General features: G+C 33.5%; 1 protein-coding gene across 2 annotated transcripts; it reads left to right on the top strand.

Moving 5' to 3' along the window:
• Positions 1 to 642: 642 nt before the first annotated feature.
• LOC106672657 (Na(+)/H(+) exchange regulatory cofactor NHE-RF1) lies at positions 643 to 10,231 on the top strand. Of its 2 annotated transcripts, XM_014404246.2 has the most exons (3): positions 643 to 839; positions 917 to 1,387; positions 9,638 to 10,231. In XM_014404246.2, exons 2-3 carry the CDS (start codon positions 938 to 940, stop codon positions 9,857 to 9,859), a joined length of 672 nt encoding a protein of 223 aa, XP_014259732.1. In that variant the 5' UTR covers positions 643 to 839; positions 917 to 937; the 3' UTR covers positions 9,860 to 10,231. The 2 variants fall into 2 exon arrangements, with proteins under 2 accessions (XP_014259732.1, XP_014259741.1); XM_014404255.2 differs by having other exon boundaries at positions 665 to 1,387.
• The last annotated feature ends 3,624 nt before the right edge of the window (positions 10,232 to 13,855 follow it).

Here is a 13,855-nt window from a genome sequence, read left to right as displayed (position 1 = left end):
ACCAAATGTTAGACACTCTACATTTAGATAATACAGTCTGTATTAAGGTACCAACTGCTTACAAATGAGAGGAAAAAGCAATGTAAAAAATGATAATTAAACTAAAAAACTACAGATGTTTTAAAGAAATATGAAAGTAATTTATTAGCGTGAACAGAATGTGGCTTATCACCAATTACTCCCAAGAATAATGAGTACTCTGGGATAGGGTGAATGTAATTTATTGTATATTACAAACAATAACATCATAAATCGACGTCTGAACAATTAATTTTGGTGAATAAAATCCGGTCTTTATTAATAAATTTTTCAAAACGTTGGATGTCAATAAATATTAGGTCAATTCGAGTAAGCAAGAGATGGATATAAATCAGTTTATTTGCGTGATTGATGAGGATTGAAATTGAGTTTTGGTTGTCGTGAAAGGGGAGGAAATTGCTTTTTTTAGGGGGGTTTCTTTCTTCTACTTTCTACCGCAAATACTGATAATATGAAGGGGCTGAGAATCGAGAAAATTTTTTAAGGAAAAATAGGAAATCTATGTTTTTTTTTTAAATTTGTTCTTTGTTGGAGAAGAATTGTTTTGGTTGGAGGGTTGGGGTGCCGAGGCGTGAGGTGCGCGGCCTAGCGATGACGTCTCTAATGAGGATCAGGTCGAAACGGAAAGGAAAAGTGGATTGGTGCGACCTTCCTCCTTCGAGCCGTCCTTGACGAAAGTGTGCCTAATCCGTCGTTTGGTGGCCCCACTGGGACGAGTCGTACCGCATCGAAATATCGAAAAAGTGAGGACGGGAGAAAACGATTCGGCCTCGTCTCGTCTGGTGACCACTTGTTGATCGGTGAGCGAGTCTACCCTCGCGTTTTCTCTGCCAGAGTTTTTTTCTTTTCTTTTTCTTCTTTCTTTCTTTCTCACCAGGGACGAGATAGGAAGGCGGACATGTCGACGGAAAACCTCAACGCAAACTCGCTCAGGCTCTGCCACATTTTCAAATGGGACAGCTTCGACGGCTACGGTTTCAACCTTCACGCCGAGAAAGGCAAACCGGGCCAATACATCGGAAAAGTGGACGAAGGCTCGCCGGCTGAAGCGGCCGGCCTCAAAGAAGGAGACAGGATCATCGAAGTCAACGGGGTCGACATAGCCAACGAAAATCATAAACAGGTCGTACAGAGGATCAAATCACTCCCAGAAGAGACGAAGCTGCTCGTCGTCGACGCCGAAGGCGACAACTACTTCAAGTCGCAGAACATCGTCGTCGACGGTAGCCTAGCCTGCATCGTCACCATCCGGACGCCCCCGGACCCGAACAGCGATTCGGACCACAAAATACCCGAAGACTCACAGTCGCAGAAATCCAACAAATCCGGACGATCTTCGGATTACGAGGTAACTAGTTGGGCGTGGCCCTTCTTTACATCATCTATCTTCATCACTCATTTATCCTTGTCACAAATCTTTGTCGACCCATTGCCGAACCGGGTTCTTTAAACCCCTTCTTAAAGGCCCACCGAAAAACGTCCCTTTCAGAAATTTACAAATTCTCCACATCGTCAATAGAAACATTATTTTCAAAATAATATATTCTCATGAACCACCAGCTATTTGGTACAGTTCGTTTCTTACAAACTAAACTCCAATTGCATAATACAAAATCATACATTCCCCATGGCTCTAAATATTTTAATGCTATTTATAATCGTATAATAATCGTTTAAATAATAGAAGGATAAAATAACGGTAGAGCATCTTTTCGTAGAAGGCTTGACGTATAAACATATCTGTGTAGTCTTGGGGTATGGCAGCGGGATTGGCGTTCCGGTACCTCAGAGCTATAGTGATTTGTGTGGTGCTTAGTGACCGTTAGTTAATGATTGTTTGGAGATCGTGTGATGCGGTCTGGTGTGACGTAAGTTTTATCAAAACATTTCCTTTGTGTTCTTGAAGACGATCTCAATAAAGATCGAAACATTGACACGATAAAGAAAACGTTTTTCTAAAACCCACGTCAGATCAGACTGCATCTCACGATCTCCAAATAATCAGCTATAGTGATTATTAAATGTTTTTATGTATGTTTGTATTGTGTTTGTTAATTTATTGAAATGAATTAATGTATTAGCATGAATGGAAGGGGTTGTTTAACCGTGCCCCGAGGAATATCAAGTATTTGGGAGTGTGTAGTGGAGAGTAAAAGTAAGTTATTAGGAAGAATTGGAGTGGGTTTGACCTGCCCCGAGAATTCTTGGGGACGTCACCAGATTTTGATGTTTTTAACACCCTGCCCCAGGGAATATTGAGTGTGGCCAGACTAATATATTTATATCTGGTATAGTGTTCATGTTAATTTATTGGAATGAATGTAATTTATTAGCATGAAAGGAAGGGGTTGTTCAACCATTCCCGAGGAATATAGAGTACTCTGGGGTAAGTGTATGACGTCTGGAGAGTAAAATTAATTTATTAGTGTGAATGGAATGTTTTTGACCCTGCCATGAGGAATATCGAGTATTCTGGGGGAGTGAACATGGCCGAACTAATATATTTGTGTTGTGTGTTGTGTTCTGTTAATTTATTGAAATGAAGGTAATTTATTAGCGTGAAAAGATAGGGTTGTTTAACTATTCCCCGAGGAATATAGAGTACTCTGGGGTGAGTGTATGAGAGTAAAATTAATTTATTAGTGAGAATGGAGTGGTTTCAACCCTATCCCAAGGAATATTGAGTACTCTGAGTGAGTATGTGACACCTGGATAGTAAAAGTAAGTTATTAGCAAGAATGGAGGGATTTCAACCCTGCCGAGAAGAATATTGAGTACTCTAAGGGTGTGAATATGACCAGACTTCTCAGTTATTGTAGGTCTTGTGTCTAATCTGCAGTTAACAACCTGAGGTACAAACGAGAGGCTAGCATTTAAGGATATCAATAGTATACATATCAAAACAGAGAGTCAGCAACCAGACTGATATGCACAAATGGCTGCAGTTTAAAACAAAATATGGTGAAAGACCGGAAAAAAAAGGAAGGAAAACATGCAAAATGCCGGTGATGAGCTCAGTTGTTTGTCGGCCCATAAACCTCCCACTTTATATACACAAATAATACAAAAATTTTCCTTTCATTTTTTTTTAAATTTTTATAAATCAGTGAAATTGTTAAGTTTTAAGACATCTGTTTATTATAAATTTTTTATATTTTTATTATGGATACCAGGAACTGGATAAGCAGCTTTACAGCATATTGTACTGGTTCCTGGTTACATTTTTTGAGCTCGCAACAACATTGAGCCCCCAAAGTTTTCCATCGAAGAAAATTGTTGAAGATGGTTGATTGAATTCTGGGTCTGCTGGACCCTGCCAGAACTTCCATTGATGAGTGCCGTGTCTCATTGTGGCCACCGCTCCCCTTATGCGAAAGAAAAATTCAGATGCGACAGTGGGAATTGAACCCACGAACGGAGGATTTATTAGCTGAGAGTCTGACACCTTAACCACACAGCTACCGTGGTGCCCCTATAATTCATAGACTAAACACAATTGAATACCTTACAACACTCTGATAATTACTTTCTATAATTTATCCGAATGATTTCAACACTTTCTCAATCTTGCTTCATTGCAGGCGAAACAAAAACCTAGAAGTTAACTAGAACCAAACCCACTCTGTATTTTACATTTTCCAGCCTTCCGTAAATGGAATAATGTGTTGTAATAATTTAAAAACAAAATGGTCTATGGTATTTGAGGCATGTAGATTGCTATAGGAACATGCCTGCTATGGACCTATTATGAAGCTATTGATTTGTTTAATGCTGTAATAACAATTATTGTATTAATAGGTTATTTACTTAAAATTTAAAATGTTTAGTGTTGGCCTATGAGTTGGTCCTAAATTCTTTCAGTTTAGGAAGATAGTGCAAAGCAGAAATGCATTTGAGTAAAATAAAAACCCTGCGAGGGTAGACAGTAAATATAGTATATGATAGATGTACAAGAAACCTTAAATAAAACAAAATTTTTCAGTTAGCAATAAATTATCCCTCAATCATATTTGAACCTGGTCTGCCTATTTTCACAGATAAATCTGTAAAAACGGTACCAAATTTTGTTGACGTTGCACTTCTACCATCATAACTTTATCACCATCACAATTTTTTCTACCGACTGCCGAACAATAAATCCTAGTCATGAAGGCCCCCCCTTAAAAAATTCTTTTCTAAAATTTCATGTTCAGAATCATTTTTTTTCCCAATGGAAAAATATCTGCTCAGATGAAAGTAAGTTTAATATTTTGGATCTGTTGGGAATTTGGAGGAAACTGAATGTGGCATAGGAACATGAAACAGAGGAGGCAGTGTGATGATGTGGGTTCTTATGATTGTATAGGATACAGTGAATTATTCTGAATATGAAAAGGTAGTGGACATATCATCCATAATTTAGAAAGAAAGTTCACAGAACATAATGTATCCGTTTCTATGGCATGATTCTGATAAAATCATAACTTTTCAGATTGTCCGGACAAGTCCCGGTTCCTTCAAGTACAGATAATTGGATTTCTACTGTAATGAATTACAAAATGTCATTTTTGTATTTTAATGTAACACCTAATTATTTTTTAACAAATATGGCAAAAGGGAAAAATTCAAAAGGTTGTAGGTTGAAATGAGTTGGTGTCCGAGAGGATTGAAGTCACGATAGCTCAAGTAGGTAGACCAGCAGCGTATTAAGGCGAAGGTCGTAGGTTCGAATCCCACTCGTGACACTTTTTCATCTCAACCAAGACCTTAGATAAAGAGTATAATTGATTGATTTAGTTGTTACTTTAATTTAAGCAGAAAGTTATGATGTTAGCTTCGAGGAGAAAAACCTTGCACCAATGTTTTAATCAGTGTTGTTCTTCTGTGTTAGATTATTGTTAGTTTTATTATGGCAATACAATACATGGGAAAAGTTCATATTATCTGACACATAATCACTGGTCTAACCATCTATTGTAAGCCTAATTGATAAAATTAGACCTTTGAATCTTCCAGAAAAAATAGAAAAATTACCCGAGACAAGAAAATAAAATGTTAAATAAAAGTTAAACAATGGTGGATTCGAATTGCACGGCTGCTGGATTCAAACCCAGGACTTTTACCTTACGGTGATGAGCGCCGTGTCAACGCCTAAACCGACGCCCCCACGATGATTTGTTATTTCAAAAAATTCACTCTTCAAAACTTGAACCATTTGGTGATGGTTTCATCCTTATTTAAAGGAAAAAAGGATCAAACTTAATTATATTTATTAAAAGTAAAGTAATTCCTATCACACACTGCCTAACGACGTGGACTAGGGGTTAAACCGCTTTACAATTCCTTTCTCCAAATTAAACAGATAGTTGAGTAAGATATTAAGTTTAAGAAACATTGAGGTCCTAATTGACCAATTTGTTGCTCATTCCTCTTCAATCATCCTTTCTGTTGATTCTCGGTGATTTCACCCTTCGGTAGTGGTTCTTCAACTGATTACTGAAAGTGTTAAAAAATAATTCATCATTCATTAGTTAATACCAAGAAATAATTTTTACCACGGTGGGGAATATTATTGGTTTTTTGTGTGGTGATTAGTGACCGTTAATCGATAATTATTCAGAAATCGTGAGATGCGGTCTGGTGTGATGTAGGTTTCAGAAAAACATTTTCTTTATCGTGCCAACGTTTCGATTTTTATTGAGATCATCTTCAGGGGGTGTAATTGCAATTACACAGAAGACAAACACTTACATTGATAATAAAATAAATACATTGATTGAATATAAAAAATATATTTTGCATTGTATAAATTCATTTTTCAATATCATAAATGCATTTGTTAAATGTAAACAATGTTTGTAAATCCTAGGCCCTGAAGATGATGTCAATAAAGGTCGAAACGTTGGCACGATAAAGAAAATGTTTTTCTGAAACCTACATCACAAGACCTCATATCACGATTTCTGTATAATTATTGGTTTTATAACAGCAATACAATATTTCAGAAATAAATCATCCAAACCTCCAGACTTAACCACTGCAAACTAGCCCCCAATGCTAAAAATGCAATAAATAAACAAAAAATGAGTATAAGAAAGCTGCAGCGTTATTGTAAATTACACAAAAGCTGGAATACCGGTGAGCTGTGAGAAATGAAGACTCAACTTCATTCACATACGAATGTACATACATGCGTGGCTTTGAACTTAAATAAATCACTAATTAAGGATTAAAATTAGAAAATTAATGCTTTATAATATTGTTTTTCAGCTGAGATAATGGGAATTGTTTCAACAACAAACAAAATTTGTTCTTTTTGTAATCTTGTTTTGTTAATTTATAAAAAAAATTGTCATCGACCAATTAATATTCAACAAGTGTATTAAAATCTAAAATTCCCAGTAGACCAACTCTCTCTGGCAAATTGCCTTCAGATGAACACAGGTGGTTGTGTTTACCCATATATATTAGGCAGAAGAGAGATCTCTGTTTTTTAAAGCTAGTCTCTCTTAATTTTAAGTCTAGTTTATTACATTCAAAATATCTTCCACAAAAACATGACTTTTCATGACAACAACATTTATTATTATTTTACTACTAGGATTGTATTACGAATGATATAATAGCATACTTGAATGATCCGTCTAGGGAATGTAGTTAATTATAACATTTAATTTGCAATTAAAAAGTACTATATCATAGTCTTTCTCATTAAGTAATGAAGTAAAATTTACATTTAGTTTCGACCTAAAAAAAAGAGAACTTATTTCTCCTTACTTTTAATAGAAGCCAAAAAGAGGCAATCTATTGTTAATAGAAATAATGACAAAAATTGTCCTATTAAAAGAGAATGATTGTAACTAAAAGAAGCTGCTAACTATCTTTTAAAGCGGTTAAAATCCGTTTTTCTCTTATTTAAGTAGTTTATAAAAAACATTTTAAAGTTGAAAATACAAACTTAATTTATTTTTTGACAAAAGCTCATTTTCTCTCAATGTTTAGTTAATGTTAATATATTCATTATTTAGTTATTCTCGGTGACATTTGCAAGGAGCATATTGCCGATAAAAACAACTTCTCAAGGTTGTTTTTTCAACTAAACAAATCTTGAATGAGTAATCATCTTAAATTAGTAAGACTAAAGAAATTTGATTGTTGTAGATGATTAACAAAATTGTTCAATTTTTATCTCAATTTGTAACACAAATTTTTGTTAATTAAAAAAAAAATCAATTTGGTTATCTTAATTGATAATTTAAAGTTTTTCACAATTATGGTTATGCAATTAACATTTTCCTATTAACAATTTCTTTTTTAATGTTTTATGTCGTAGACTCCGTAATGTATAAAAAAAGTGTGGTAGATCTCAATTTTTTTAATTTTTCGTTTAATTTTCTTTGTATTTTCATATTACAGAAAGATTTCAGCCAAATTGTTTGTATAGGTAGAGAAATCAAATAAAATTTAACACACCTGAACAAATTATGCCAGCGTTACGCAAGTCATTTGTGATTCTATTAAACCTCGGCAGTAACACGGGAATAAAGTCGAGTAAAGTTTAATTGTACACGTTAGTCTCGCTTAGTCTCATTTTAAATGACTTTTTTAGTGGTTCCAAGTGTTTAGATTTCCAAGGGAAATATGAAATGATCGAACGTAATAATATCTTCCCATAAATGGCAGAGAGTCTGAGATAACTTTAGAATTTTTATCTCTTAGAAATTTGTTCTGGTGCTGACTCATGGTCCATATAACAATATTCCTCCAGTTGTTCTCATTTCATGCACACGCATTGATAGAGCATCTTAATTTTCTTTTGGCAAAACCCAGAATGGAACCAGTGAGTTATCTTTATATTTAATCACATATTTAACAATCCCTTTTTAAAATTTTATATTTAATAATAATCAACTTGTTAATTAAATGATTTTATGGTACTACAAAACCCATGAAATACTTGATTGTGTTTTAATTTAATAACAAGATTGTTTTTTCTAATTAATCAAATATAAAATTAACATTTATGGCTGCTAAATAAAAGGTTTCATTTCCATATAATAGAATTACACGTTGATAAATAATTTTTAGATTTTTTTAATTTTGTCACAATGATAAGTAGTTTTCTAAAAGCAATTTTGGATTTAAAGGAAATTTAGAAATGGTAAAAATTTGTAAAGCTTCATTTCATGTATGTAAAATTGTAATAATACATTTAAAACTTTCGCCATTTTTAAATCTCTTGTATAAAATAGACTATTTTCCTCGCAAATCTGGTATTAGTTTTTAAACGACGGATGGATATTTTAGAAAGAAGAATTTTTGGATTTTTTTTTTTAAAGGATTTATAAGTAAAATAATTCCTGTCATACAGGAGTGATTAACGTCCAACTACCTGTTGGGTGTCGCCCATCGTCTGTGACAGGGAATAAATGATAAGTCTATAAATATATTTTATTATAATAGATATAATTTCTCGTTTCTAATAAGTGACCAGTGTCGCCTTCTTTCATACTATTATCAACTGAAAACCATGACCTGTGTCGGGATTTGAAGCAAGGACCGCTAGCATGGTGACGAGTCGGATACTCTTACCACTAGGCCACCACAGTCCCCAAGGATTTATAATATATATGTCGAGAATATATTTTTCTTTAAGAAGAAACACCTGACTATTTTTAATGCTATTAAAGGCTCCGTGTACAGATCCAATGTCAGAATGGCGATGTGAGAAGTCTATTTTTTTTTTAGAAGAAAAACTTTTCTGGAAGAATAATTGTTAATCAGAAAAATAAGATATAATTGTATTATTTTTTATTTTAATTGTAACTGTGTTTTAAATTAAGAACCTTGTGTAAATCTGCACAGGTACAATAATTGTTTGGTTATTTAAAATGTCGTGAGAAGACAATTTAAAAAAAAATAATAATTAGTTGTGTAACTAATTAATAATTGATTGTGTAAAAATTATTATATTAACTATGTCGAATGATTAGAATGAAGAAATGTAAAAGTTGAAGCAACATCGTTTTTATGAAGTTTTGGCATGCTAATTCGTTTGGCAGAGATAGCAGAAATAAAAGGTCAAGAAGTTTGAAGATGGCGTAAATGTGTGGTGATTAGTGACCGTTAATCGATAATTAGTCAGAAATCGTGAGATGCGGTCTGGTGTGATGTAGGTTTCAGAGATGATATTGATAAAGAAAATGTTTTTCTGAAACCTTCATCACACCAGACCACATCTCACGATTTCTGACTAAGATGGCGTAAATGTTTCACAACTGTTTGTCCACTACCAAAGCGGACGTTTGATTGTGCTTTGCTTTCTATAGTTTAAATTATGCTTTTAGCACCTAGTTAAAAAGACTAGGTTGTGTCGAAAAAAAAATGAACATTTGATTTAACTTGTATATTGTGATCATTATGACGGTTCTTTTAAATCAAGAGTTTTTTAAAATTCTAGAATCATGTTGGAGTCCAGATGGTGAAGTTTTTATCCTAATGCTTTCCTGTCGTCGCTAAAACAAAAAATTTACTTTTGATAAAAAAGCTCTAGTTAACAACTGTACTAGATAGTAAGGATTTATCACGATTTCTTTAAAAATGCTATTCTATGTTTCAGACATCAATACAACCTCAAATTATCACCGCAGATAAGGACAATACTGACAAAAATTCCCACTTAGACAACTCGAGCACAAATGAAGAACAGCACAACAGTCTCAATTTGAATATGACTGCTAAAGAACTACGGGCTCAGTTGGCAGCAAGGAAGAAGTATGACCCAAAAAAAGATAGCACAATCGATTTTAAAAAGAAATATGACATCGTACAAAAATTGTAAATTTGTCCACGTTTTTTTTGGTTATACTTGTTGTTCTTTAATTGTATTATTTGTCATGTGTTACCAGAAGTGGATTGTATAAATTGTTTCTTTCAGAACTTGTTACTAGTTATTTTAAATAATATATTGTAAATGAAGGTAACATTCATAAACTCTTGGTGAGTGAATATTTTTATATTATACATGCAGCAACGACTAGCTCAAATATCATATATTTTTTAATATAACGAGTTAACAACCAAATATATCAGTGCCTTGCCAATATATAATTTTTTTTAAATATTTATTTTGGATTTTATAAATATATTTGTGTGCAATTTTTGAATTTGTGATTAGAAAAAGCTCAAATAACAATTGATACCTTTAAGATAATAAAAAAAATTGCCATTTAAATTAGATAGCCCTGTTGAATGATATTAAATAATATATATTGCTAGTTGTTTTATGTCCAGTGTCTATTTTTGTAATGAATAATGTATGATAACTTATGTTTTTTAATAAATTTATTAGCGGGAAAATGATTGATTTAGTGTAATCTAAGTATTTAAGATTAATATCAATGATATCCATCTAAATGTTATGCGTTGATAATTAACATTCCATTTCATATAAGAATACTTTAGAAACTTTCCATTAGATTAAGGTGCACTGCATTAACAGTATTTTGTGTTTGAATGAAAAATAAATAAATTATTTATTTACATTATTTATTTGTGATCTAAAGCTCACAGCGGTTGTGAATTGACATAAACGTGATAAAGAAAAAAAATTCTTACACCTTATTTTAATATAATAGTTTATTTAGGCACTTGGGTTACACATAAAAAACAAGAAATAGTAGTATTAAGTATATCTTAACATAAAAAGAAATAATCATACTATAATAATTTTAACCCTGTTTAAAGTAGCGATTTTCCACCTTCTGGCACATGTATTTAAATGTGATTATGTTTTTCTTTATAATATGAATATATACTATTTAAATGTATTGTAATAAACTATATAAAATGCTTTAATCTAACATGTTCTTTATTTCAGTGCTCTCTCCCTTTCTCACTCTATCTCTCCCTACATCTCTTTCTCTTTCCTTCCATAAACTGTTTTGGGTAGATGTAGATATAGTTCCGGGATGTAGTATACTGCACCCTTTAAGAGCTATTGTATCCCCCCCCCTGTGCTTTGCCTAAAGCACATCGGTGAGTCCTATTTCGTCGATTATTAGGCCTGGTTTCAATGGTTGAAGCTCTTCTGTGGTCACATTGTACATCCCAAAACATTTCCTCCTGCGGGCTATTGTAGCTCTGCAGTTTGTTAGTAAATGTGTTGGTGTCTCTTCTGCCTCTGCAGAATCTGCATGTGCCATCTTGGATTATTCCAATTTTCTTTAAGTGTCCATTTAACTTGCAGTGTCCTGTTAGGAATTCTATTAGGATTCGCAGTTTGTTCCTGCTTCCCTTGACACATTCTGTAATTTCTTTCCTTCCAAAATTAGAAGATTCTTGGATTGTGTGTGTCCAATGAGTGAATCCAAAGTTCCCTCATTTTCTTTTTGTCCTTCTGTCTAAGATACTCGTTAATAGTGTGGATTCCTATGGCACCGAAGGGTTCGCCTATCAGCGCTGTAGCATCTCCTTTCCTTGCAAGGTTGTCCGCTTTCTCATCGCCTTCTACTCCCATGTGCCCTGGAACCCAGAAGAGGCTGACTGTTCTGCATACCTAATATGTTTATTTTGTTTTGCAGTTCAGCACCATCTTTGAACTAATGATATTTGAGCTTAGTGCTTTGATGGCTGCTTGGCTATCTGATTCTTGTTTTTGTACCCTTAGATTGAGTTGGGTACATCTTTCGATCGCATGAATCTCAGCTTGGAAGATATTGGTGTGTTTTCATGGGTTGTGAGTATTTGGTTCCAGGTCCAAATATTGCTGCCCCTGTACCTTCTTGTGTTCCAGATCCATCTGTGTACCAAAGGATGGTGCCATTTTTGAAAGAGTTGTTTCCCTCTCGTTCCCATTCTTTTTTGGTACCCAGGTTTATTCGGAAGTTTTGGTTAAATTCGAACATCCTGTTCATGTCATCTCTTGGAGCCCTGAGTATCAGATGGTCTTTCTATAGTTTATTGCTATCTCTCCATTTTAGTTTTATTCCTGTTGGAGGTTTCCCCTTGGTAAAATTAATGATGGTTTTATTCGCTGTCCTTATTACCATGTTGTGTAGGGGGATTAATCGTAGTATTTTTTCCATTATAGGACATGTTCTCCTTGCTCCCGTTATGCAGATGCATGCAAGTGTCCCATCCCTGTATTGGGTAACACAAAGGTCTTTGACCAAGGATAAAAGAAAAACTGCGTTTTAGGACATTTTGGATCAACTAAAAATATTTAGCCAATCTTTTATCATGCCATTTGAAGCACCAATTTGAAATCGACTGTTTTCCATTAAAAATTAGATGCATATTGTTCAAATCCAATGGACTCTATCTATCAGTCTATTATATAATACCAGACAGTATCTATCAATCAAAACAGTCTTTAAATTTCTTCAAAGAAAATTTAATATTTTGAGCCTATCTTTGTAGGTTTTGTGCAACATGTTCTCTTTTTTTGACAGGAAAATACTGTAACTGTAACTGCAAGGTGGAGAGACGTACACAACGGCCGATGGAGGACTTACAAAGTGTGCCGGCCCTCACTACCCCCATTTATCATATTTTAATTCCAACATTCAAAAAATACGAATCCAACTGAACCAATAACTTCCAGTGCTCTTCCTCAGAATGTCAATCCCACCAGATAGTTTCATAATTGATCAAGAGTGTGCAGCCATTAAGGAAAAATAGTCTTTAGGTGGAGTCGTTTTCTTCCTAAAAATGTTTTGAGTATCAATAAGTCCATCGATCATGGGAAATAAAACAACTTCGCTGACGGATGTTTTTGATTAACAGCTAAATGATTTATAATACTGGAAAATGGACCAACTTCTATTAACATTCCCTTAAAATGACAAAACATAAACCATGCAATTATGTAAATATGAACCAATTCCACTCAAATAACATGTACGATGTACTTGTACAGGAGTCTTTTGATCGTTTGTTGAAAAAACGAAAGAACCAAAGTTTTCCTCAAAAAGAGAATTATAGTACTAATGGCTTTTTTTCGCCAGACATATGAAATATTCATAATTTCATGTGGACAGGATTTTATAATTATTAAGTAATTGCAATTTATTCCTCATGAAACTTGTTACCGATAATCGCTAAAAGGAGTGAAATTGTAAAACTATTTGACTTAATTCTAAGTTTGTACGGTTAAGGATTGTCTCAGTAATGACTATAAGTCTAAAAGTTGGCAATAATTGCAAAAACGATAACATTTTACAAATTTTCTTTATTTTTGTATTTAATTTTTCTATTTTATTATTATTATTTTTCCAAGTCCCGAATCATAAATTGTCCCTCATGGAAGAGTGTTAGATTTACCTGCAGTTGTAAACTAACAAGGGGACGACCAGGTTGATGGATCATGGATTTGGACTAAACTTTTTTTGTTTCTACACTCCAAAATAAAGGCACGTACTACAACTTGTGAATAAAAAAAAAATTGAAAGTTCAAATTTTCCTAATTTTAATATTTTTATGTTGCCTTTCTTCTTCCTCAAACCAACTATGCGAATACATCATTGCATAGCATTTTTTATGTAGATTGTAATAAAAATATACTAAGAGCTATCAAAGTTTACCAATAACCAAAAAATTGCTAAAAGTCAAATATTTTTCAAGAAAACTAGGTCAATTTTTTTTCTCGTGAGTCTAATGTGAAATTTCGTTTTATCACCTCCAGAGACCCCTAAAATTTTTCCGATTTTTGAGAAGACGTTATCGGAATATCTGATTGAAACGGCTATAATTCAAAAACGACTAAAAAAGGATTTTCACGTCAAACAGACCATTTGAAAGAAGAGGAATGTAGCTTTGAAAGAAGTACCATTAAAAT

The sequence above is a fragment of the Cimex lectularius genome, unplaced genomic scaffold (genome assembly GCF_000648675.2).
Source record: "Cimex lectularius strain Harlan isolate CLEC.00 unplaced genomic scaffold, Clec_2.1 scaffold61, whole genome shotgun sequence".
Lineage (NCBI taxonomy): Eukaryota > Metazoa > Arthropoda > Insecta > Hemiptera > Cimicidae > Cimex > Cimex lectularius.
This window is presented reverse-complemented; position numbering and strand designations above follow the sequence as displayed.

Coding starts and splice junctions, on each gene's coding strand:
- LOC106672657 (XM_014404246.2), top strand. CDS start 938: ATGTCGACGGAAAACCTCAACGCAAACTCGCTCAGGCTCTGCCACATT. Junction 1,388..9,637: donor GACGATCTTCGGATTACGAG/GTAACTAGTTGG, acceptor TCTATGTTTCAG/ACATCAATACAACCTCAAAT.